This window comes from Tupaia chinensis, unplaced genomic scaffold (assembly GCF_000334495.1).
Source record: "Tupaia chinensis unplaced genomic scaffold, TupChi_1.0 Scaffold144336_1, whole genome shotgun sequence".
Classification (NCBI taxonomy): domain Eukaryota; kingdom Metazoa; phylum Chordata; class Mammalia; order Scandentia; family Tupaiidae; genus Tupaia; species Tupaia belangeri.
In genome coordinates, this window is record NW_006204194.1 from 745,307 (window position 1) to 771,283 (window position 25,977).

Genomic DNA, 25,977 nt, shown 5'->3' on the forward strand with positions numbered 1-25,977 from the left:
TGTCTTTTCTTCCCAAATGAACGATAATCTTGCTGGGTACAGAATTCTTGGTTGAAATTGCTTTTCCCTTAATGCTTTGAATATATTCTCCCATTCTTTCCTTGCTCACATTGTTTCTGGTGAGAGATCTGTCATTAGTCTGATGGGATATCCTTTGTAGGTAACTTGCTGTTTTTCTCTTGCCCGTCTTAATATCTTGTCTTTGTCTGTGGTTTTGGTCAATCTGGTTATAATGTGTCTTGGAGAAGATCTTGGGTTGATTCTATTTGAGGTCCTCTGTACTTCTTGGGAATGAATCTTTGAGTGCCTCTCCAGGTTTGGAAAGTTTTCTTGCAGAATTTCATGGAATAGATTATCAATGCCCTTATGAGTTTCTTCGCCTTCTGGGATGCCTATTATCCAGATGTTTGGATGTTTAATTGTATCTACTATTTCTCGTATATTATTCTCAAATTTTTGGGCCATTTTCTCAGTCTTCGTGGTGGATTTTTCTAGGCCAGCAATTTTCTCTTCTACATCTAAGATTCTCTTTTCTGTATGATCTAGTCTGATTTTAATACTTTCAAGGGAAATTTGGACTTTTTGTATTATAGTCTTCATCTCTAACAGTTCCATCTGATTCTTTTGTAATGTGTGAAATTCCTCTTTTAGATCTTGCATGAATTTCCTCACCTCCTGCAACTCTTCAACTCCTTTCTCCTTCCTCTTCAGTAGTTCCTTCTCTCTCTTCTCTTCCATCTCTGTAAGCTTTGCCATTATGAATGTTCTGAATTCTTTATCAGACATTTCCATGACTTCCATTGAACTGTGTGTGGATGAAGAGGAGTTATCCTTTTCCCTTAGAGGAGAGGTATTTTCCTGCTTCCCCATATTTCTTGTGGTCCTGCAGCGATTTCTAGTCATCTCGCGGATGGTTGATTTCATCCCAAACTTGGACGTTCAATCTGAGGGTCGAGGAGTGTGAAGAAAAGGAAACAGAGGGAGGAAAACAAAAGCAACAACAGAAAAAAAAAGACAACAAACAAAGAAAAAGAGAAAAAAATGAAGAGAAAAACTTTTAAATAAAACTAGAAAAAAAAGAAAAATTAATATTCAAAAAATTTCAAAAAAAAACACAAAATTACAAAACTATGCAGTGCACGAGCGCACCGCGCAACATGGCTAGATCCCAGGAGCCATGGAGCTGGTTCTTGAAGAAGGGCTGTTCTGTTCCCTTCCATCTCTCCTCGGCGGGGTGAGGGAGAGGGACTTATTAACAAGATAAAGGGCTAGGCAGGGCCAACAGGCCCAGAAAGATGCCTCACCTTAAACGAAATTCTAAAAAGCAAAAATTAAAAAAAAAAGAGAGAGAGAGAGAGAGGAGTCAGAGACAGAGGTAGAGAGAGACAAAGTCAGATACAGAGAGAGGAGGCCTGAGAGGAGTCTTCCTACCATGCGAGTTTTCTATACTGGAGGCTGAATTATCAGTGGGACCTCTTCATTCCTCCATTTCCCCCAAAATGGCTAGATCGCGGGAGCCATGGAGCTGGTTCTTGAAGAAGGGCTGTTCTGTTCCCTTCCATCTCTCCACGCAAGTTTTCTATACTGGATGCTGAATTATCAGTGGGACCTCTTCATTCCTCCGTTTCCCCCAAAATGGCTAGATTGCAGGAGCCATGGAGCTGGTTCTTGAGGAAGTTCTTACCTTATTTTCCATAGAAGACTCACACTGGAGAAAAATCCTATGACTTTAGCCATTGTATGAAAAGCTTCAATCATTAAACAAACCTCAGTAAATGAGCAAATTTATACAGGGGAGAAACTTTATTCCTGTTCTCAGCATGGAAAAAACTTTCATCAGAGTTGACAGGAAGAAATCCATATAAAGGAAAATATATTTTGGTGTATAGAATGTGGGGAAACCTTCTCAATAAACACAGACTTGGTGCTTCTTCTGAAGAGTCATGATTCTATGAGGCCATATAGTTGCAAAGAATGTAGGAGAAGATTTGGCCAGCTCTCAAATTGTACCTGACCTGAGAAAATCCTCATGGTAGGACCCAAAAGCAGAAGTGAGACCAGGAAAGGTCTGATGGTCCTACCTCAAACCGAAAATTTTGTAAGAAATTCTAAATTCCCAGGCTATCTGAAAAGATGCAGATATGAAAACCTCATTATAGCCAAAATTGTATATATACCTGTGTTGGCCAAAACCTCAAATTGTTAGAAAATTCACAGCAAAGGAAACAACCTTAAGGGTTAGACCTCAGTTAGCATCCAGGCTTTTTGGACTAGGGATCTTTTGTTTGTAAAGTTGTACAACAATGTACAGATCATACATCCCTTTTCTGACAAAGACTGAATGTTTAGTCTGGAAGCTGCTTACCTGTAAGGTGAACAGAATATCTCATGTCTATTGAAAGTTTATCCAATTTTTTTCCCACATGGGAATTCACACTTGAAAAAAAAAAAAAGAAAAAATGCAAAGTTCCTTGCCTGTAACTATGTTTCTCTGAAAAAAAAAATCTACTGAGTTGTAAAGTCAATAGCTTCTAATAGCAATTCATATAACCCTGATAAAGCTTGATTGTTGAAAGGAATTGTTTACTTTGAATATAGGAAAGCTACAGCATTTAAATGTCAAAGACTTATTTGTATGTGATCAAGACTAATGATCAATAACATTTGCAATTTGTGGTGAAAACTGACTGTTTTACAGAAATATTTCATAGTTTAAGAATATCTGTTACTTCTTACTGTATTGTGTTCAGCTGTTTATCTTTCAAGCAGCCTTATGGTGTTGCTCCCTTGCCAAAAGAGGTTTGTGGTTCAGGCACAGCCAGTGTATCGGTGGGAAACCCTTGTCCCTCTGCTGAGCCACAATCTTACCTGCTAGAAAGGAAATCCCAAGAGTTTCAAAAGGAAGGCTGTACCTGGATGAAGGCAGAGAAAAGTTGGCTTAAATCTAGGGCTTCCCCTCTACAGTCATCAGAACCAGTCATCAGAACTTTTACAGCAGGGTTGTCACTACCTCACAGGCAGGGAATTTTATTGTTAGAAATTATGTCTCTAGAGGTCAGCTCACATTGCCTCTAAAGAGACAGAATTCCAAGAGTCTTCATTATGGTGGCTATTAGTTGTCTTTGGCCTCCTGATATCCAGACCCTCCTGTCCCCTCTGCCTTTAGGCAAGGCCAATGTTGCCTTCATGGGACCAATCCTGTGGTATAAACTAGGGATTCTTGATCAGTTTTGCTTTAGGTTTCCCAATGTCTTACATTGGTATTTGGATTGGAATGGGTTAAATCTATAGACCGGTTGGGAAAAATTAACTTTACAAAAACTTTTCCTATCCAGAAACATAGCTTTTCACTTATTAGAATAGTCCTTAGTAAATTTTTCTAATTTTTTCACTTATTTTTGCTATTGCAAATATTTTTCCATTGTATCTACTACAAAACCACAGATAACACTTGTTTCTGGGGACCTCTTATGCAAGTAAAGTGACCAGCCATCTTCATTTGCCCAGAACTGAAGGTATTCTTAAGATTTGGTACTTTGTCCCGGGCACCTCGGATGAGTTAGCCACCTTCCTCAGTTCTCAATGTGCCCACCTTCTAATGTTAAAACCTGAAGATCAGCCTGTGCCTGAGTTTCTGTTTCTCACACTCTCTCCTATTGCCCTGGCCTCATCTTCCACAGGTCAGTCACTCATCCTCACTGGCCAGCCTCAGTGACAAGACCCAGTTCCCATCCTTCCTTCGGACCCTTGCCAGTGACTTCACATCCTCCCACATGGTGGCCCAGCTGGTGCTCCACTTCCGCTGGTCCTGGGTGGGCGTTCTGGCACAGGATGATGACTTTGGGCAGCAGGGGAGCTCTCTGGTAACCCAGGAGCTGGGCCAGGCTGGGGTCTGCATTGAGTTCCACCTGCACATCCCCTCTCAGCAGTCCCTGGGGAAGACTGATACCATCATCTACACCATGGAGAGCTGCACTGCCACCGTCATTCTGGTTTTTCTGAGCAACTCAAATTTCCAGCTCATCCTGCAGGGTTTGCTGGTTCACCATCATATCTTGGGAAAAGTCTGGGTCAGCCAGGACACACTGCACATAGCAATTGCCCTGAGCATGCCGGGCGTTTCCCAGGTTCTACGTGGTTCATTCAGCCTTCTGCAGCACAGCACCCAGGTCCCCGGGTTCCCTGAGTTCCTTGCTCAACTGCATCCCACCCACACCCCAGAAGACATGTTCATAGAGAGGTTCTGGGAGGAGACCTTCAGATGCATGTGGCCCCATAAGATTCAAGGACTTGAGAAGAACAGCAAAGCAGCAGAGACAGTCCAGTTTTGTTCAGGGAATGAGAGTCTAAGAGACCAGAATTATCCTTTCCAGGAACTGAGTAAAGTGGACATTGGATATATGGCAGTCTACAGCATTGCCCATGCCCTGAAGGAGCTGCTAGCCTGTGAGAATGAGGATGGGGTATGTACAGACCCTCAGCACTTCCTTCCCTGGCAGGTGAGAGAAATGTGTGGAGTGGATGATTCAGGCAGTGGGCAGGATGCTCACTTTGTGTTAACTATGGAGGTATGAAAGAGTCAACTCTCTTCAGCCTTTTGTGTACAGTGAAAGCCTCCTTCGCAGGTGCTCTGGATGAGAAGTTCAGAGTCTACACTAGCTAAGTGGACTCAGATTGGTCATATCCATATGGGGTTGTTCAATTTAGCACACATAGGATACCTAGTTAAATTTCAATTTCATATAAACAACACATTCATTTTATTATGTGTCCCAAAATTAAAATTTTATAAATAATCAATTATTGTTAGTATTTATGTGCCTCAAATTGGAATTCAAGTAAATGGCAAATAATTTTTAGTATATCTCAAATATTGTATGAGATATACTTTATAAAGTCATTCTTCTGTTTAAATTACAATTTAACTGGGTTTCCTATATTTTATCTGGTGCGTCTATACATTAAGCTCAATAAACTCATGTCAGAATAGGACAAAATGATAGTGGTTACTAGAGGCAGGGAAGTAATGGGAGAGGGGAAATATGAGATGTTGGTTAATGTATTACAGGGTTTCTTGTTAAGGTGAAGAAACTACTCTAGAATTACATAGTAATGATAGTTGTACAACATTTAGCACATACTAAAAACCACTTTATTGAACAATATACCAAGTTAAAATGATGAATTTAATATTGTGTGAGTTTTATCTCAATAAAAAATATTTTTAGAAATAGGGCCAGCCTTGTAGCCTAGTTTTTAAGGAAGCTGGATACTGCATGGCTAACTGGTTCAAATCTCAGACTCAGTTACTTGAAAAATAAGCTGGTGCACGTCAATGAACACCCAAAATCCCAACAGGATGGAGAGATGGAGGAGAAAGGATTGAGGCATGATCATGCCCCACTGAAGATGGTTTCTCTCTCTGGTGAGCACACACGTACTCTGGCAAATCAAAAGAGGACAAAATAATAGTTAACCTACAGAACTGTCGGGTATCTTAGTCAGATTATGGTGCAATCAACATTTGCGCTTTATTTTTTAATGGAAGGCACATGCTTTATAGAGAGATAGAGAGAGGGGAAGGAGGGAAAGCACCCTCCCCCCGCCATGAGGGAATTGTCACACTGGAATCCCTTCTCCTCCATCTCTCCTTCCTTTCAGGATTTTGAACACACAAGCACACATGTCCAGTGTGTTTTGCAAGCTGCTGAGTGTGGGACTCAAAACTGTGGTCAGCCATGTGAAGTCTGGCTTAATCACCAGGCCACAGAGCCAGCCTGCAAAAGCCATTTGTACACCAAAAATTTCTTGCACACAGAACATAACTCATATTGACATGATGGCTTTCTGTTCCCACTATCCTGAAACTGATTGCCTCAGTATTTACCAAGGAATAATCAAGGCAGAAATTTTCATCCTTGCATCTTTGGATCATAGTTATTTTGTGAAAAAAGAGACAATATTAATTATATCTCATTGGCTTCTTCAAGGACTAATGAACTGCTACAAAGAAAGTTCTCCACTCCTGGGAACCAGCAGTTAGCGTAATGGCTATGTCGCTGGACTCCCACGTAGTCGACCGTGGTTCGCGTCCCGGACCCGGTGGCTTAAAACTCACGCCGGGCGCGTGTGTGTGCGTGCCCAAGATCCTGAGAGGAGAATGGAGGAGAAGGGGTTGCAGCATGGCCATCTCCACTTGGGGGGTGATTTCTCTCTTTCTGTCTCTCTGTCTTTCTGGCAAGCACATGCACCCTACAGCAAAAACCTATCAAAAGAAAAATTTAACAGGATGATTTATGTTTTATCTAATGGGCAACTTTATCAAGTGACTTGTCTCATTATCATCTTATATAAAGAGGTCATGTGCCAATTAAGGCCTCCCTGAGTGGAGCCTCTCTATGTCTCTGTTGGAAGGCTATTTTGAACCACCTGGTGGAATCAAAGTGTGGTCTCACCAGTTATACTTTGGTTATTCCAGGAATGTGAGCACTTCCTCTAGCTCATCTCTTCCCTCAGCATCACAGGCAAAGATATCCTGTTACACCTATTTTCTTTACTAATAAGTATATCTTAGAGACTTTCTCACAATCACTAAACACACAGATAGGCCTCTACATACTGTATATTATTACACCTTGAATAAACTTAATGCTTGATGTACGGGTTTCCCACCCAATGTACCCAGCAGTGATTCCTGACCTTCATAGCTTTCCTGAGCTGTTCATAGGTAGGGGTCCTCCTTGACCACTTTTACAAAACCAGAAGCTGGTGGGTACTCTAGCCTTTTTAAAGTAAGGCTACTGGAGCCAGCAGGTAGTGTGGTGACTAAGGCACAGGACTCCCACATGGCCGACCGTGGTTCTAGTCCAAGACCTGGCTGCTTGAAACTTACGCCAGGTGTGTGTGTGTGTGTCCAAAATTCCAAGAGGAGAATGGAGGAGAAAGGATTGCAGTGTGGCCATCTCCCTGAGGGATGATTTATCACTTCCTCTCTCTCCATCTCTCTCTCTCTGTCTCTCTGGTGAGCACACGTGTCTTGTAGCAAAAATATCTCAAAAAAAAAGTCAGTCTACTCGTATACTATAAGTGTTGTATTCAAATCCACAAGAAAATAAGAAGACATCCAGTTTTAGCCAAATTAGAGAAGTTTTTTTTAAGCCAGCGGCTGCAAGAGGACTTGTGTCACTCCAAAACCCCACAGCCCTGAAGCAGGGATGAGGAAGGATTATGAGGGCAAAAACCACAAAGGGAAAAACCTACACATCTAAGAAAGTACAAGCCTTGAGCTATGCAAAAGCAGTTTACAAAAGCTGAAAAAGTGAGTTATCAGGAAGGACAGTTATAATTGGCTGCAGCTAATGGTGACAAATACTCAGTTAGGAGGACAGGGATGGACAGCAGCATTCATCTACTGGTGATAAGCATTCAGTGAGGAATTTTCAGTGACGAATTTTCAGGAGACACATATGATCAGGTATAGGGAAAGGAGAATGGCAGCAGTCATATTCAAAATTGAGGTGCTAATGCTTCATTTCCACTTCTCTTTTACTGGGATCAAATCACTGATTCTTTAGTATTAGCTGGGGGGAGGGGGTGATAGTCTCCTCTAAGAAGTTTAATCATGGTAGTCTAACAGGAAAATGCTAGCAGAATTTTTTTTTTTTTTTTTTTTTTTTACCATTTCCAATTAGTCAGACTTATAGCAAAAAACAAAGTAAGGGGTTATTACAAATGGTCAGGGAGCGGGGCCGGCAAGTGGCGTGGTGGTTAAAGGTGCTGGATTCCCACATGGCTGACTGTGGTTCAAGTCTTGGACCTGACAGCTTGCTTTCTCACTTTCTCTCTCTCTCTGTCCCTCTCTGGTCAAATTGAAACAAACAAATGAATAAATAAATAAAGTTAAATGGGATAATTCTTTTTTAAAAAAATGGTCTGGGAGCATTCGAGACAGTCCATGTATGTTTTTCTGGGGAGATGCATCCTCAATCTTCTGTCATGCATGGATTGGTCAACTTACAGAGTGACCAAAGCAGGGTTGTAGTCCTCTCAGGTCTCTGGGATCATGCCTTGCTTTTTCCAGATGGTCAAGGCTAGGTTTTAAGCTGAAGGCTGGCCAGCTTTGAAAGGCCAGATGGATACTAAAGAAGGAGTCCTGCTAACAATGAGTCAAAATTGTCTCTTAATGATTGTGGCTATGATTTACCTATTACAAAGATACTATGCCAGGGAAAGCATATAGGAAGAGTCCTGTTATTAAATGGACCAAAATGGGGGCTGGCATGGTGGTTAAGGGCACTGGACTCCCACATGGCCAACCACGATTTGAGTCCCAGATCTGGTGGCTTGCTTTCTCACTTTCTCTCTCTCTCTCTCTCTCTCTGTCCCTCTCTGGTTAAATTTTTATTAGTTAATTAATAAAGTTAGTTAAGTTTAAAAAGCCAAATAAGTTTAAGAAGCCAAAATGATCTGTTAATGTATGTGGGTGTGACTCACCTCAGACACTATGGAAGAGATTTTGGAAATAGGAAAGAGCAATCAGACTTCTGTCCTCAGTTCTCCCTGTTGGGCAAATATCCCACAGTGCTAGGAAACCTCATTCTTAGGAGTCAAGTCAATCCATCATCCATTGTAATAGGCAGTAGAGTCCTGGGAGAGGACATGTCTGACTGGTTCAATAACTACTTGTCTCTGGGAAAGGGAAATAGGCTTTAAAGTGTGGAGTAGATGTGTGTCATGGGCTATCTTTGAATTTTTCCTCTTCCTGTATCTGGCATAGCATTTACACAAAATATATAGTAAAAACGCACAAACAAGGATTATATTGTAAACAGAGTGAGAGGCATTAAACAGCCTAACTAACTAAAGAAACCTTGACATGTATAATTAGACTTATAATATGTCTACCTTGATTATTAATAGTACTAGTTCAGGGTCTAGGAAATTTGGGTTCTTGTTATTACATTTAGACTGTGCTTTAGTACTGAGTAGTGTGGTCCATTGTTTTATGGCCACCTCAGATACCATTTGTCACTTTAAAATCCTTTTATAAAAATCTTCTTCATTCTTTTTAAAAATTTTTTAGTTGTTTCTCTTTTTTTAATAAATCTTAATTCTTTATAAGTCCCTCTTAGACCTTCTTTAACATAACTCAAACTTTCTGTGACATGGTTTATACCTTGATTATTTGTCCCTTTTTACTTTTTCATTTTGGAATAATTTAGTCATTTTACTTTAGGACAAAAATTCTTATCATACAAAACTCTTGTTATATTGAAATGTTCTCTTTTTTTTACTTCTTTTTTTTTAAATCACAAATATACCTTTATACTTATTATTTTCTTTCCACATCTCTTTCCTACTTACTGTTTCCTTTCTACCTTTTTCTGTTTCTCTTATAAATTTGTAAGGAAAACATTTTGTTTGTCATTTTAAGAATTGCCTTAGGCTTGCCAAAGTCTATCTTTTGTTCTTTCCCCTACCTGGGAAATCCGACGTCTCTGGAAAGCATCTAGTTTGTAACTTAACTTCGTTTGTAGGACTTTACATCAGCTTATAGATATGTTTTTTATAAACAAACAAAAATTTGTTTAACAAATTTTCCAATATAGAACAAAACAATCTTATTGATAATAATTTATCAGTCATTTGAAAAATATTTCTTAGAAAGGCATTAAACAAAGCCACTAACCATGAACAAAAAGCCCAAAGCATCCTAGGGATGAAAAAGGTTTAACTCGGGAACCAGCAGTTAGAGTAATGGCTATGTCGCTGGACTCCCACGTAGTCAACCGTGGTTCGCCCAAGTGCACAATGTCCTTTAGTCAAAGTAAATCAAAAATTGCACCTGGGTATGGCAGATTTGGGCTTCTTTCCTTGAGACTTTGTACCCAGCCTGAGACAGAAGCTGGAGCAGCTCTTGAATTCCCCTCCAGCAATTTTCTTGGGTCACTCCAGGAAGCAGGAGGTCATTGATATATTGGAGGAGAGTGCGTCCAGTCTCTTGGCTTGGAAAATTCTCCAAGTCAGCAACAAGCGCTTTTCCAAACAAAGTCAGACAGTTCTTGAAGCCTGGAGGGATTCTGCACCAGGAAAGTTGAGTTTTCTTTTGGGTGTCTGGATCTTCCCACTCAAAGGCAAGGAATGGCTGCCTGACAGCTGACAGCTGCCAACCACCAGCAAAAGAAAGCATCCTTGAGTTCCAGACAAGTGAACTATTACGAGTCTGCTGGGAGAGTACTCAGCAAAGTATATGGGTTGGGGATGGTGAGATGTAAGGTCACCGTGGTGATGTTCACACCTGGCAAGTCCTGAACTGGCTGATGGTCACCAGAGGTTTCCTTTTTATGGGGAGAAAATGAGTGTTCCAGGAAGACTGGCACTCAGCCAGGATCTCAGCTTTTTTGAGCCTGTCAATGTGATTCTTTATAGCCAGTCTAGAGTACCAGGTTATAGGGTCCTGGCAGAGGTGCACAGGGTGTCTGGTTTTCCAAGGTCTCAGGTTGCTTTTATCACTTCAAAGGGGGAGAAGCAGTGACTTCGCAGAGGCCTGGGGAAAGTCAGCAATAGCTGACCTTGAGCTGACTGTGAGTTATAGACCCCTCCACACCCTCACCAGGGATACAAGGTCACTAAGAGTTTCTAAATTGCTATGGAGACAGGACTACAAGGTCACCACAGGCTGTATATATATTTTTTAAGTTCTAAGCATGCCTGTTATCTTATTCCCATTCCCATGAAAGAGTTGTATAATTTGTGACATGCATAGCATTATAATTTATAACTGCACACACATTAAAAACACTGGTCTGGGGACCAGCACTTGGCATAATGGCTATGTCGCTGGACTCCCAGGTAGTTGACCACAGTTCAAGTCCCAGACCCGGTGGCTTAAATGCACGCCGGGCACATGTGTGTGCATGCCCAAGATCCCAAGAGGAAAATGGAGGACAAGAGATTGTGATGTGGTCATCCCCCCGGGGGATGATTTCTCACTTTCTGTCTCTCCGTCTCTGTCTTTCTGGTGAGTGCACACGCTGTATAGCAAAATGTCCCGACATGGGGGGACAGCCGAACAGGTTTCCTGAGTGAAGGAGTGAGAGCCGGGACAAGCGGCGTAGTGTTACAACATGGAGACGACAGTATCATCCGTTTATTGTGGGCAGCACGGTACAGCACAGAGACGACACAGTGTCACAGCTCTTAAGGGTCACGTCATCTACCGTGAGCAGCACGGAGACGACGCAGTGTCACAGCTCTTAAGGGTTGTGTCGTCTACTGCGAGCAGCACAGAGACGACGCAGTGTCACAGCTCTTCAGGGTCGTCCTGAGACGATGTAGTGTTACAGCTCTTCAGGGTCTCCCAGGTCATCTGGAGACTGCATGGTGTTTCAACTCTTCGGGCTCTTCAGTCATCGTCTTCCTGGTCGTCGTCATCTTCCTGGTCGTCTGTTGATTATGGGCCGGAGATCATGCTTATGTACACATTGGTGGGCCGTGATTGGTTGAATGAAGGATAGCAAAAGATAGGTTATAATTGGTTGCTTTGTGGACCAATCATGAGGTACCCGGATATGCAAATCTGATGGATTCTAAGCTCACCGATTTGCTATTGGAAGTGGCCAATCAGAGTGTGGTGTCGAAGGTGAGGTTTTTGAAGGGGAGCCAATTGTGACCTTTGTAATTGTTTGCTCTCTGAGCCTAAGATGGCAATAGTAAGAGACTCATGAAAAATGGCCTCCGCAGACTCGCTGGTGCACAGCCTCTCACAGCAAAAACCTCTAAATAAACAAAAACAAAAACAAAAGCACACCAGTCTTATTGATCTCCGAGATGTTTTCCTGACAACAGAAATGGGTATGGTCTTAGTGATACCTCAGCCTGTCAGGTGGTGTGGATACTTGGTTCACAGGATGGAGTATCCGTATCTAAAAGGAAGGCCCAGATTAGAGGCTTTCAATAGTAATAAAACATCCTATCCATAGAAGAAATACAAACATTAGTAAAACTCTTTTTTTGTGTGCTGGATCTCATGGGATTTGTTAAAACAGAGTAAGCTGCACCAGTATCAACCAGAGAACTAACAGGCTTGTCCCCTTCTTCAGACTGACTGTGGGCTCCTGGAGTTCATTATGAAAGAGCACCAGCCTCGTCTGTATCCCTCTAAGCAGAGGACCTTTTCCTCTTTCTCTTCACCCCTTTTTGGTTCTGGGAATTCCTGTGCTGAGTGTCCTTTCTTACTGCAACCTTGGCATTAGTCCTTAGCTAATGGGGTTGTGACCCCTTCCTTTTAATCCCCTGGCCTTGCTCTTCCATACCTCCAGGCTTCTCTATCTCACTCATTGTGGCTACAACAGCTGTGGCAATTTTAAAATTTTGTTTATCCTCCAGTGAGTCTTGCCCATTGAAGACCTTTTGAGCAATCTTCAAGAGTTGGGACCTATTAATTCTTTTTTTTTTCCATCCAGAGTACACTGTATATTGTCTCAGTCAAGCACATCAACAAACATGTTATTGTCAGCAAATAATTTTCCATTTCTTGTTTTCTGTATATTTTGCTCCCCCCCATCCTTGATTCCCTATCTCTTACCCTCTGCCATCTCCCACTCTCTTCCCATACTGTCTCTGGTATCTATGTTTGCTTTCTATACTGTTTCCCCCCCACAGTTTATTGAATTACTAAAGACCTTAATTAATCTAAATATTTTCATAGCAAACACAGGTGATATATACATTTCCATAAACACAAGTTTAACTTTACACATCCTATAAAGTAGCACCTAGCTGGGGCTATATATCTTACTGCAGTCATTGAATAGATTTTTTTTTTCCTGAAACTTTTTTTTGTAACTTAATTTACATTCTTTCTCTAAGCATCATCACATCATACAAAATGTGATTTCCCATCCAGTATATATTGCATAGTGACTTAATCATTCATATTATAAAAAATTTTCCATTTCTAGTTCTTAGAATTATTTTTACCCCTCTTTCTTTTCTTTTCTTTTTTTTTTCTTGGAGAGGTTTTTTTTTGCTATAGGATGCGTGCGCTCACCAGACAGACAGAGAGAGACATAGAGACAGAAAGTGAGAAATCACCCCCTAGGGGGGATGGTCACGCCACAGTCCCTTCTCCTCCATTCTCCTCTCAGGATCTTGGGCACACATGCACACGTGCCTGGCGTGAGTTTTAAGCCACTGGGTCTGGGACCCAAACCGCGGTCGACTACGTGGGAGTCCAGCAACATAGCCTTTACACTAACTGCTGGTTCCCTTTACCCCTTTTTCTGACCCTCTGTCCTTTCCCACCCTCTTCTCACACTATCTCTGGTGTCTACAATTGTCTTCCATTCCTTTCCCACCCACATTGTTTTGATCACACAATTCCATACATAATCTAACTACTTTCAATGGTGAGTTCACTCGTTACTATTAAGAAAATCAGTTTTAACTTAAATGAAATACCAAAGAATTTTGCATAAAGCCAGGAAACAGGTTAGGATTCTGTTCAAATGGTAGGTGCATGAACCTATCAGTCTCATGTATTTTTATCTTCTGTTCTGGTTCAATTTTCCTGATTAAATTCTGGGATATAATATTCAACCCCAGACTTATTCCTACGATTAAGCTGGCCACTTTCGTAGTTTTTTAAGTCTTATTTCCTTGTGTCTGTATTTAATTTTCCTGACACAGCACACCCTTGAGAACTTCTTGGAGATCTGGTCTGGTGCTGGTAAATTCTTTCAGGTTTTGTTTATCTGAGAATGTTCTTGACTTTTCTTCCCACCTGAAAGATAATCTTGCCGGGTACAGTATTCTTGGCTGAAATTGTTTCTCTCTTAACACTTTGAATATATTTTACCATTCTCTCCTCGCTCCCATTGTTTCTGATGAGAGATCTGCTGTTAGCCTGATGGGATGTCCTTTGTAGGTAACTTGATGTTATTCTCTTGCCAATCTTAGTATCTTGTCTTTGTCTGTGGTTTTGGTCAACATGGCTATAATGTGTCTGGGAGAAGATCTTTTTGGGTTGATTCTACTTGGGGCCCTTTGTATTTCTTGGGACTGGATCTTTGAATGCGTCTTTAGGTTTGGAAAGTTTCCTTGCAGGCTTTCATGGAATGGATTATCAATGCCCTTATGAGTTTCTTCACTTTCTGGGATACCAGTTTTCCGGATGTTTGGATGTTTGAATATCTAGTATTTCTTGTATAGTATTCTCATTTTGGGGGGCAATTTTCTCAGTCTTTGTGGTGGATTTTTCTAGGCCAGTGATTCTGTCTTCTGCATCTGAGACTTGATTTTCTGTATGATGTAGTCTGCTTTTTAATACTTTCAAGGGAGGTTTTGAGTTCTCGTATCATAGCCTTACTCTCTAACAGATCCATTTGATTCTTTTATAAAGTGTGTATTTCCTCTTTGAGATCTTGCAAGAATTTCATTTTCTTGTTTTCTCATATTTCTTGTGATCCAGTGGTGATTTCTTGTCATCTGATGGATGGTGTGTTTCTTTCAAATTATTGAAGTTCAGTCTGAATGTTCAGGAGCAAGCAGACAGAGGTGATCTAGAATCTCTTTGCTGTTCTGTTGTGATTGCTGGTGCAGCAGATTCAGTAGATTTTGAGGAATATTTTAACCCTATTAGTATTTGGATGTTTAGCTACAGTGCTCTTAGATCCTTCTATTTCGCTGGAGCCATGTGGAACCTTCTTCTGAAGTCCTGGCCTCTTCTGCCACTAGCTTGTTTGCTGGAGGCTGAATTATCAGTAGAAAGTCTTCATTTCTCGTGTGCCCTGCAATACCTAGTTTACTGGCAGAACTATTAATTCTTTTAAATCACTCTAGCTTTTGGAGTTTTTCCTGATGTCTGTTGTTGATTGAGTCACAGAAGCCACATTTATGGCCCTTTGGTTTTCTGCAGCATTCAGATAAATTGGAGTGTAGACTTGATAAGCCTTACACAGATGCTCCAAAAAAGCTACAGGGGATTCCTGGGGGCCCTGGATTGTTTTGGTTACCTTGGACAAATTGGTATGCTTATAAGCTGCCACTTGAATACCTGCTAGTAAAACATGGAGAAAAGGGGTCAGTGCCTCCCTCCCTCTTGAGGTGTTTGGGTCCCAGTCAGGGTAGGCAGAGGGGAAAGTTGTCCCCATCCTATTCTGGTTTTCTTCTGCTGATCCCCCTCTTGGTCCCAATGCAGCTTTTATAGCCTCTACTGTTATCCTGTTCCTCTCCTTAGATGTGGAGTGAGTAACCAAAAGCTGCTGGCAATCATCCCATGTTGGCTAATGAGTATAAAAGAAGGATTTTAACAGGCTAATGAGGGCCTGTGGGGTTTATTTCTGAAAATGGGGGGATTGGGGCCTTCTAGTTGTAAAGATTGCTCATTGAGAAAGGGATATAAACCAAGAAAGGATGACCCCCGAGATGTCCTTCTGTTGGGAGGACTACCTTAGGGGCAGGAGTGCCCCTGGGGTGGTGAAGTCCACTTCCCCCACACCCCCATCTCCTGGGATCTGCCTCAGGTATATGGTGGTGAGAGGGAGCTGAGGGAACAACTTCAGCTTCACCCTGACCTTCATCTTCCCTCCCCAGGTGTCATCTATTTGGGTTATGGGGGGGAGGGAGGTCTGACTATTCTGGGGCTGATTGCAAAACCACAGACCCCTCATCTGGCATGAGTCTGTAGGGCCCACTATTAGAATGTGGTTTCCTGTCTTTAAGGAACCATTCTGTAATGAGGACGGAGGGTTTTTCACAAGAGATAGCCATTGATCACTTATGGGAACTGATCTGGGTGCCCTGGGCTGCTGCTCGAGATGCCATGATGACCTTCCAAGCTGCCTGTGCTTTCTCAGGGTCGGATGACCCCGTGACTGGCCATCCTATTCCAAAGGTGGGCCATTCTATTTCACAAAGGTTATTCAGCCTAGTCTTCGATAACTTTGTTCCATAGTCCTCTCCTTCCTCAAAGGCCTCTCTGAAATGCTTCCCAAGTAAACCAAAGCTGAGAGGAATCTCTGGAACCAATTCTAGTCGCTAGGGGCCACTAAGATCAGCCCCAGGGCCAACAAGAGGGCTAGTGCAATGGGAAGCATATGACAGGGGGTGCAGAGCATGCAGCCCCAGGGACCATGGGTGTGGCTTCCAAGATCCCCTAGAGGCTTGTCCAATCTCCAGTCAAGGTCTGGAGGAAAGGGCTGTGAGCGCAGGAGGGTGAGTGCACGAAGAGGAAGAGTTCTGTGGGAGGTGGGGGAGCTGTGAGGTGAAACTGCCACTGCAAAGAGTTCCAACTGTCAAAGGCTTTGATTCCCAGGCTGCATGGTCTACAGCTGGACCGATGAGGCTGCTGACACCAAGGTCAAAGAGTTCAGGGACCAGAATGGACTGTCTGGGTTTCTGGCCCTAATGTTTCTCTATGGGAGTTGCCTTGGAATCAGCTTCCTTGCACACTTCTGGTAAGGGTTAAAATAGCACACCCTAGCTTCAGATCCCTAAAGTAATGACACCATCCTCCAGTGAAAGGTCAGAGGTATTCAGCTTGAGAGAAATGTAGATGGTCTAATAACAAGAGGGTAGATTCCCTTGCATAATCTTCCCTAAATTGGTGACACTCCTTCTGAGTGACAAAAAGATGGGATAATGATTAAAGATATGAATGATAAGTGGGAGCCAGTGTTTGGGATCTACCCAAAATGGGGTATATTTTCTAAACAGCCAGACCAAAAGTACTGACAAACGAGGCAATTTTCCAACCCGTGAGAGAGACAAGTGAGGTAAGTCTTAGTGTCCTCACTCAGAAGTTTCTCAGACTGGGAACCAGCAGTTAGCGCAATGGCTATGTTGCTGGACTCCCACGTAGGCGACCGCGGTTCGCGTCCCGGACCCGGTGGCTTACAACTCACACCGGGCACGTGTGCGCGCGGGCCCAAGATCCCGAGAGGAGAATGGAGGTGAAGGGATTGCGGCATCACCATCCCCCCTGGGGGGTGATTTCTCGCTTTCTGTCTCTATGTCTCTGTCTGTCTGGTGAGCGCACGTGCCCTATAGCAAAAACCTCTCCAAAAATAAAAAAGAAGTTTCTCAGACTTGCTCCAGGAGGGGAGTGCCCAGGGTGCGAGGGCAGAAGGGCCTTCCTGAGATGCAAGAGAATCGAGTATCTGCCTTGTGTTTTCCTCCCTGCAACAATGCTGCAAGACAAAGGGTGAGGTTCCCCCTCCGAAGAGGTGACCAAACAGGTGGTTTTGGTCCACAAACAGGTCCACCTGGTTGTTGTCCCTCACAGGAACTTTGGTGCCTCTTAACTTCGGCAAGTCACTATTAACCCCTGACCTGGACTCAACATGCAAGGAGGGACTTGGTCTTCCAGCAACAAGCACTGCCCTTAGCCATAGGAGGTCGCCATGGAACCACCGGTGAGGACCCATTCAGACTCCATAGTCAAAGCTGTGGAGTCACAAACAGTCACACAGTCACTCATTCACCATTCACATAAGAGGTTAAAAATATTCCCTCCAACAAGAAATATCCCTTAAAGTGACAGTAGGGACAGAAAGGACTTATAAGAGAGAATCCAACCTGGTTCCAGAAATACACATCTGGAGGCCAAGAAGAAAACAGACCACCAACATCCCACCTAATCCCAGGAATATGCATCTGGAGACCTGGAAGAAACAGACCACTAGGCATCCTGCCTAGTCGCTAGGCTAGCTCATGATTCCAGCAACATCTTGGTGGAATCTGAGTAGGACCTCCTTCAACTGTGTCCAGTTGGCCCTAGAATACTTACCAGGGGGCACCTCCCATGCCAGCCCCGTACTCACCAAACAACCAATCTTAATCAGAAAGAGTAAAGAGAAACAGAGGAGAGAAAAAGAGACTCAAGAGATTTTCTTACCAAGACTCTGGTTGGAGGGAGCAGTTAGCATCCTCCATCCAGCCATTGAAGACCTATAAAGGTGTCTCTGGGGCCCAGAGTAACCTGAGTGTTAGGTGGCTGGGTGGGTGAGGCTGCCCTCCCTGGATGCCTCATCCAGGTGCCAGTAGGTACATCTCACTGGGGCTTCCAAGTATTCAAATCCACAAGAAAATAAGACATCCAGTTTTAGCCAAATTAAAGGGGACTTTTATTAAGCCAGTGGCTGCAAGGGAACTTGTGTCACTTCAAAACTTGCAGCCCCAAAACAGTGGGGGAGGAAGGTTCATAAGGGCAAAAACCAGGAAGAAAAGAAAAAAAAAAAAAAACTACACATCTAAGAAAGTACAGGCCTTGAGCTATGAGTTTTTTACAAAAGATAACTCGCTGAAAAAGTGAGTTATCAGGAAGGACAGTTATAATTGGCTGCATCTGCTGGTGATAAATATTTGGTTAGGACAGGGTGGATGGCAGCATTCATCTACCGGTGATAAGCATTCAGTGAGGAATTTTCAGGAGACACATATGGGTCAGATTACAGGAAAAGGGAAATGACAGCAGAGTCGTATTCAAAATGGAGGTGCTCATGCTTCATAATCAGTGTAAGTATATGGAAATTATTGTATTTTTATCTTTCATTATCTCATATATAATTTCTATAGATCCTCTAACCTATCATCTTCTGATGGTGGGACAGGAAGGCAGCCAAGGGGCATCTTCTCCAGCCAACTGAGGGGTACTGGTAATTAAAGTAGGCACAAAAATTAAGAAATTCGTCTCTCAAGGGACATGCTGCTAGCTGGCAAGATTATCATGGAGGGCCAAGGCAAGGGAGAAGAGAGATACTCTAAATAGTTTCACTCAGATTTCTTGGGCCTCTATTACATAGGTGCTGCTCTAAGTACTGAAGATAGACTGTCAACAGGGTGGACAATGATTTTTGCACTCTGTTCCTCTGAGGGAGCCCCAAATCTGAGAGGGTCTGCCTATAATGTTTACTGGTTCTAAGAAGTCATAGAGGTCCAGCTGAGAAACGCATAAGATTTATTCCACTTGTGTTATATACAAATGGCAGCCACTCCATGAGATATCTGCAGCCACAGTGAAGTATACCAACCAGCTAAATACCCTAAGAGCAAAGTGTGTTTGTCCCTAATGGAGTTTGGTAGACTTTCCGCCTCCCAGTAAATGTATCTGGTTATTGCCTATACTGTTACATCAATCACAGTAAAAGTTTACTTGTCTATGAAGGAAATCAACAAAGGCTGTTCCCTGTGCTTGACTGTCAGGCTTTGAAATGCATATGCCCTCACTCCTCCTTCCACACCCCACAACACACACCAATAGGATCCAGTTGTAAGCCATTCTATAAGGGAAAGGGGAGGGCTGTGTTCTTGCAAGGTCAGTTTTGGCCAGAAACTGTTCACTGGGGAGTAAGGCTGAGGAGAAAATGTCAATGTCTTTGTGCATATCCCACATGGACATTTTAGCAGGCAGAGACAGAATAAAAGAATATGAATAAGGCTATGTCTATGTGGTGTGCTGGGGAGACTAACAGTGGATGAAGTGGTGGGGAGTGAGTGCAGGAAATGGGAAGTTAAGGAAGTTTTCTCTTTCAAGAGATAAATGAGCTTCATCTTGAAAGCCAATATGTATCAGCCATTGGGATAAGAGAGATGGCATTCCAGTTGGTGGAAACAGTATAGGCAAAGACCCTAGCAAGGGAATGAGTAAGAAAAGTGGTAAGTCCGCAGGAGAATGAGTGTGGGACACTCAGCTAAAGAATGGAGATGTGTAGACAGGCTTTGAACTTCACTCAGAGTACATTGGGAAGGTTGAGAATGGGAGTGCATAGCCAAAGTCCTAGAAGCCAGAGAAAAATTGTGACATTTGTGGGTTCCTTTCTCTATGGAAAAATATTATTCGATATTATGACTACCCTGGTATAAAGATGCATATAATCTGAGTTAGAAGCAACATTATATGTTTTTTATTAGTTTATTAATTTTTTCTTTTGGTTTTAAAGAAAAAAGTTAAAAAGTTAAAAGTAGAACATTTTTCTAATCTCCTGTAAATACCATGGACTCTGTGTCTCAATGCATAATGAACAAGTCAGCCCTGCCTGGAACTTCTCATCAGTGACCAATGGCCAGATGTAGTTTGGAGAGACTCTAGGGATAGATCTTAGTCAATTTCCAGTGTCACCTTTCTTTCCTTCAGCTTCTTCATTCTCTCAGGGAGGTGCATTTTAAGACCCCAGATGGAAAAGAGACCATGTTTGATGCCAATGGAGACATAGTTACAGAGTTTGACATTCTTTGTGGGCAGAAGACTGAAGACGACCTGTTCCACTTTGTTCGCATAGGCACAATTGACCCACAAAGTTCTTTGGAGAACAGAATGATAGTCCGCTTAAGGAAAGAGAATCTCCAGGTGAGTTGCCTGGGTGCAGGGATGATCTCAGTTCTATTGTATTAGAGCCAGCAGAAAACTCAGAATGCAGTTGTCCATGTCCTTGTTTGGTGCATGAATGGATGTGGTCTCACCTTCATCTGAGTAAAGAAAGGCATTTACTCACCACCAATCATGGAGATGTCAGAGTCACTGAAGTCACAGAGTCTGTATCAGGAGGTTGCTTATTTATATATTTATTTTGAGAGAGAGGAATTTGCTATAGAGTGTGTGCACTTGCCAGAGAGATGGAGAGAGGCAGAAAGTGAGAAATCACACCTCTCTCGCCGGGGGATAGCTGCACTACAAAGCCTTCTCCTCCATTCTCCTCTCGGGATCTTGGGCATGTGTACCTGTGCACCCAGCGTGAGTTTTAAGCCACAGTGTTCAGGACTTGAACCACAGTTGACTACGTGGGAGTTCAGCAATGTAACCATTACACCATCTGCTGGTCTCTGGTTTTTTGTTTTGTTTTGATTTGGTTTGGTTTTTGTTGTTTTTTGTTTGTTTGTTTTGAGAGAGAGAGAGAGATTTTTGCTATAGGGTGTGTATGCTTGCCAGAAAGACCAAGAGAGACAGAGAGATAGAAATCAAGAAATCACCACCTGGGAGGATGGTCACACTACAACCTCCTCTCCTCCATTCTCCTCTCAGGATTTTGGGCATGCACACACACATGCCCAGCATGAGTTTCAAGCTGCCAGATCCAGGACTTGAACTGCCATCAACCAGGTGGAAGTCCAGTGATGTAACCATTATGCCATCTGCTGGTCCCAGGAGTCTGTTCTTGGGTATTTTTTCATCATGTCTGCATTCAGAATCTGATCAGTGAGAGGTGAATGTTTACCTGGGAAGATATCAATACCCACAACCAAGGGCTTTCCCATAGAACATCTGGATGGGCAGAACAATTGTTACTCTGCTTTTTTAAAAAAGAAAATGAAAAGACCAGCAGTTAGCGTAATGGCTATGTCGCTGGACTCCCATGTAACCAACCACGGTTCGAGTCCTGGACCCACTTAAACTCATGCCCGGAGTATGTGCATGTGTGCCCGAAATCCTGAGAGGAGAATGGAGGAGAAGGGATTGAGGCATGGCCATTCCCCTGGATGGGGGGCGGGGGGTGATTTCTCGCTTTCTATCTCTCTGGCTCTCTCTGTCTTTCTGGTGAGCGCAAGCGCCCTATAATGAAAACCTCTCCAAAAAAGAAAAGAAAAGAAAAGAAAATGAAATCCTGTCATTTGATACAAAGTGGCCAAACATAAAAGATTTACTACTAAGTGTAGTAAGCCAGACTATGAAAAAAAAAATTTTATGACTACACTCAATGTATACAGTATGTCTGCACTTTATGGCAGAAACTGAAAGACTGAAAAATGTAATAGCAGAAACAGCAAGAGTAGATATGATAGACTATAGGAGGGGATGGACAGTTGGGGATGGAAGGGAGAAACTCAGGAGAAAAAGAGAAAATGAATATTTAACAAACACAAGAATGAAAAGGTATTACGTACAGTAATATCTTTGACTTGCAGACTAGAAGGTGGCATAGTGGTTAAGCTGCTGGACTTCCACGTGGCCAACCACAGTTTGGATCCCAGACCCAGAGGCTTGAAGCTCATGCCAGGTACATGTGCATATGTGCCCAAAATCCCAAGAGGAGAATGGAGAAGTAGGGATCGTAGTGTGGCCATCCTCCCTTGGGGGTGATTTCTTGCTTCCTGTCTCTGTCTCTCCAGCATGTGTGTGCGCCCTATAACAAAAATCTCTCAAAACATTTTATATATATATATATATGTGTGTGTGTGTGTGTATGCATAGATATATACATATGTATGTATATATACATATATACTCACAACCAAATACAATGCATTTATGCTTTGAGAACTCATATCATAGCTATAAAAATGTATAATGATTAAATGTAAATACAAACAAGCAAAAATTTAGTTGCTGAGGGCTGGATGGTGACACAGTGGTAAAATGCAATGTTCTGCAAGGCAGAGCCACATGGGAAGGTTGGTGGTTCACATCTGGAGTCCTCCCTGAATAGGCCAGGCATGCATGTGCCCATGATCCAGGGAGGGCTGTGACTGGAACTGGATCACAGCATCGAGACCCCTTTGGGGCTGCTGTATCTCTCTTTCTCATGGAAGAAATAAGCCTTTAAAAAATAAGTTGCTAGGCCAGCAGGTGGCATGGGCTCTGGACTCCCACATGGCTGACCATGGTTCAAGTCCTGAACCTGGAGGCTTACTTTCTCTGTTTTTCTCTCTCTCTCACTCTGTCCCTCTCTGGTCAAATAAAAATAAATAACTAAAGTTAAGTAAAATAATTCTTTTAAAAAAATGCGTTGCTGGGGGACTGGCAGTTGGTGTAATGGCTATGTCATTGAACTTCCATGTAGTCAACTGCAGTTCGAGTCCCAGACCTAGTGGCTTAAACTCATGCCAGGCGCATGTGTGTGCATGCCCAAGACCCCAAGAGGAGAATGGAGGAGAAGGGATTGCGACATGGCCATCCCCCTGGGGATGATTTCTTGCTTTTTGTCTCTCTGTCTCTCTCTGTCTTTCTGGCGAGCACACGCGCCCTATAGCAAAAAAAAAAAAAAAGAAAGAAAGAAAACAAACTCTCCTCTCCAAAAATAATAATAATAATAAATTAGTTACTGTCTTGGATGTGTGCATCCAGCTGTGCATTTCAACCTGCAGAAATATTCTGCCTCTCTGGCCAACATCAGCAGATGACTGGATCCTTCCTATACAGCCTCACCTTCCTTTGTTCTCAGAGGTACATCCTGAGATGGTTTTGGTCTTAAGGTTTTTTTGAAGGGTCCCATCTCTGGACTCCTCAAACCTAGGGGACGCAGGCTAAGTTTTCTGATAATTCACCTAAGGTCCCATTCAGTTGGCTTTAACTAAGGACAACATTCTGCTCCCTTCTGAGGGTAGGAGAAACCCAATATTCCGTACTTCTCTCAACAGTATTCTTACCCACCTCACTCACCATAATTTTTTTTCCTGGAAATGGAAGGTGAGCTGAGGGAAGCAAGACCATTTTTTGCAGGTCTGGGTAGATGGGAGGGCCACAGGCTATACAACACAAGGTGGTATATGGGGTAGGGGGACATAACATAGCACCCACATTGCCTGATGTAGGGCTCTGGGAGACTGGGAGGCCCCATCTCACACCGCGTGGCTCCCTTTCTCACCATCAGCCAGGTGAGCCCGGCACAGCCCTTGCAAGGGTTCACAGGTGCTACTCTGTGGGCACCTGTCCGGCCCTCCTCTCTGAGGTAACCGAGGTGACTTCCCTCTGTGGGTGGGAGGACACTAGGAAGCTTCTCTGAGCTGGTGCAGGACACCTGTCTCCTGTACCCCCAGGCCAGTACTGATATCACCTGCTCCTCTGCCCTCAGGTTCCCAGGTCTGTCTGCAGCAGGAGCTGTGCTCCAGGATCCAGCCAGATCCCCCGACAGGGATTTCCCCACTGCTGTTTCAAGTGCAGCCCCTGCCCTGATGGAGAGTTCGCAGACCAAGGAGGTGAGGGCTGGGGAAGCTGGATCTCTAGGGGCCGTCAAGGCACTTCCAGGCTCTCAGGTTCACAGTCCAGTGAGATGCACATCTCTAGCCTTCTGTGGACTTTGGCCACGGGAAGCTGGCCGGGAGGATAGTTTCACATTTAGGTTTAGGTAAACACATTATTGAACTACCCCACATAAGCAAGTAAGTGCACAGATTGTGAGTATGAAACCTAGTAAATTCCCACTTAGTAAACACAATGTGTCCCTGACACCTCAACCCAGAGACAGGGCATGAGCAATTCCCAGAAGCCACTTGTGCTTTGCCTTGTCATTGCCCACTCCCCTGCAGGTTAACAGCCATCCTGACCTCTATTGGTGTCCATGGGTTTTGCCTGTTTCTCAGCCTCCTATAAGTTGAATCACATTGTCTCTCACATTTTCTCCCATGATATATATGAGATTCATCCCTGTGTTTCTCTGTAGTTGTAGCTCTGTAGCTCTCTTTTTCTCATGCCTGGCAGAATAACACTATGTAGTACTCCATGATCTCTTCATTTATTCCAGTAGGAATAGGAATTTGACAAGTTTTCTGACAGGGGCTGTAATGGCCAGTGCTGCTGTGTCTTTTGGGGACATTTGGACAAATTTCTTAGAGGTGCGGCTTTGCTTGGAGATAGGCAGCATTGGGACCCTCCAGTGCTCACAACCAATTACAAGTGTTCTTAGCTACATGACCCACCACTGCTATCTGCCTCCTGCACCAGACCACCTTTGGCGTCATGTTCACTGTGGCAGTCTCCTCTGTTCTGGCCAAGACCCTCACTATGACCCTGGCCTTCAGGATCACCAGGCTAGCAGATGGGTCCAGGTGTGCCTGGGATCCAGTGCCTCCACCTCTGTGATATTCTTGATGCAGTGACTCCTTGATGCAGACTGCAGTCTGTGGGGTGTGGCTAGGCACCTCCCCATCATTCCCAGACAGGGCACATATCCTAAGAGTACAACCCAATGAACTCTCAAGCGAGGAATACTCAGTCCCTGGTGCTCTGATTAAGAATCAGGAATGACCCAACCCCAGATGCCCCTTGTGCTTCTCCCTATCATTGTTTCCCCAGGCAACCACCATCCTGACTTCTTTTGGTATCAGTGAGTTCTGCCTGATTTTTGACCACCTATATATGGAATCTCAGCAAGAGTTTGTGTCTCACTTTCTCCTGCATGATATTTAATTAGGTTATTTAATTAGGTTCTCACAAGAAATTTAGAAGATCAAGTTGTCAGGATAAAGTCCATTTGTAAGAGCAAACACGGATTGCAGGCAGTCCTGGAGCTGAGGAATAGCTTTGATTTTTGGTAAAATTTGTGAGTCTACAGCTTTCTGATCAACCTTGCTCTGCTCTGTAATCTTGTATTTCTCTGCCTCATGTTTAAGATCTCACCTTCCTGATGTATGGGCTTCCACAGCTTCTTTTTCTTGAAGTAAACATTGGTGAGATGCTTTCGGATTTTTATTTTGCTAATATCAATTTTCATGGAGGTGGCAATGACAAATTTCTGGTGTGTTCCATGCAATGGAACTCGATCGAGGACCAGAGGTCCAGTCACAAGTAGCAAGCCACTTCTCAGCTGCTTCAGGAAAACCATTCTCTTGCCTCTGTAGTGTCCAGTGAGAATGATCAGAGTGGTCCCAGGAGTAATGCTAGCTCTCAGCTTTCTCACTTGGTGACTGAAGGGGTTTTTGCCATGACTCACCAGCTTTCAAGGCACATCTTCGGTAAGATAATATCTAAGCATTTTGTAAAGTTTAACCACCTGGGTACCAGCATTCTTGTCCCCACAAACTAGTTTTGTGGCAAGAACCTTCTCTTTCATTTTCTTTGAATCCTGAATTCAGTAACTAAGCATTTGCTCTTGTACATGACCTTCCTGGAATACATGGCAGATCAGGAGTATCTGTCAATGCCTCAGACTAGAACTGGTTTTCGGCTGTAATGGGGCTTCCCCTTCTTGGACTTTTTAGTCTTGGAGACACCCTTTTTAACTTTGCCACTGGCATCAGGTTTTTTGGCTTCAAATTTCTTCTCGA

General features: G+C 43.2%; 1 protein-coding gene and 1 pseudogene across 1 annotated transcript in view; one reads left to right on the forward strand and one right to left on the reverse strand.

Moving 5' to 3' along the window:
* The window catches only part of LOC102487548 (vomeronasal type-2 receptor 26), a 40,305-nt gene that overhangs the window by 10,681 nt on the left and 3,647 nt on the right, over window positions 1-25,977 (forward strand). Inside the window, exons 2-4 of the mRNA XM_006166792.1 lie at window positions 3,681-4,499; window positions 20,135-20,347; window positions 23,787-23,910. Of these exons, the coding sequence (XP_006166854.1) occupies window positions 3,681-4,499; window positions 20,135-20,347; window positions 23,787-23,910 (1,156 nt within the window). The remainder of the gene's footprint in view (window positions 1-3,680; window positions 4,500-20,134; window positions 20,348-23,786; window positions 23,911-25,977) is intronic.
* Window positions 25,153-25,977, reverse strand: part of LOC106733657 (60S ribosomal protein L6 pseudogene) — a 1,814-nt pseudogene continuing 989 nt past the window's right edge.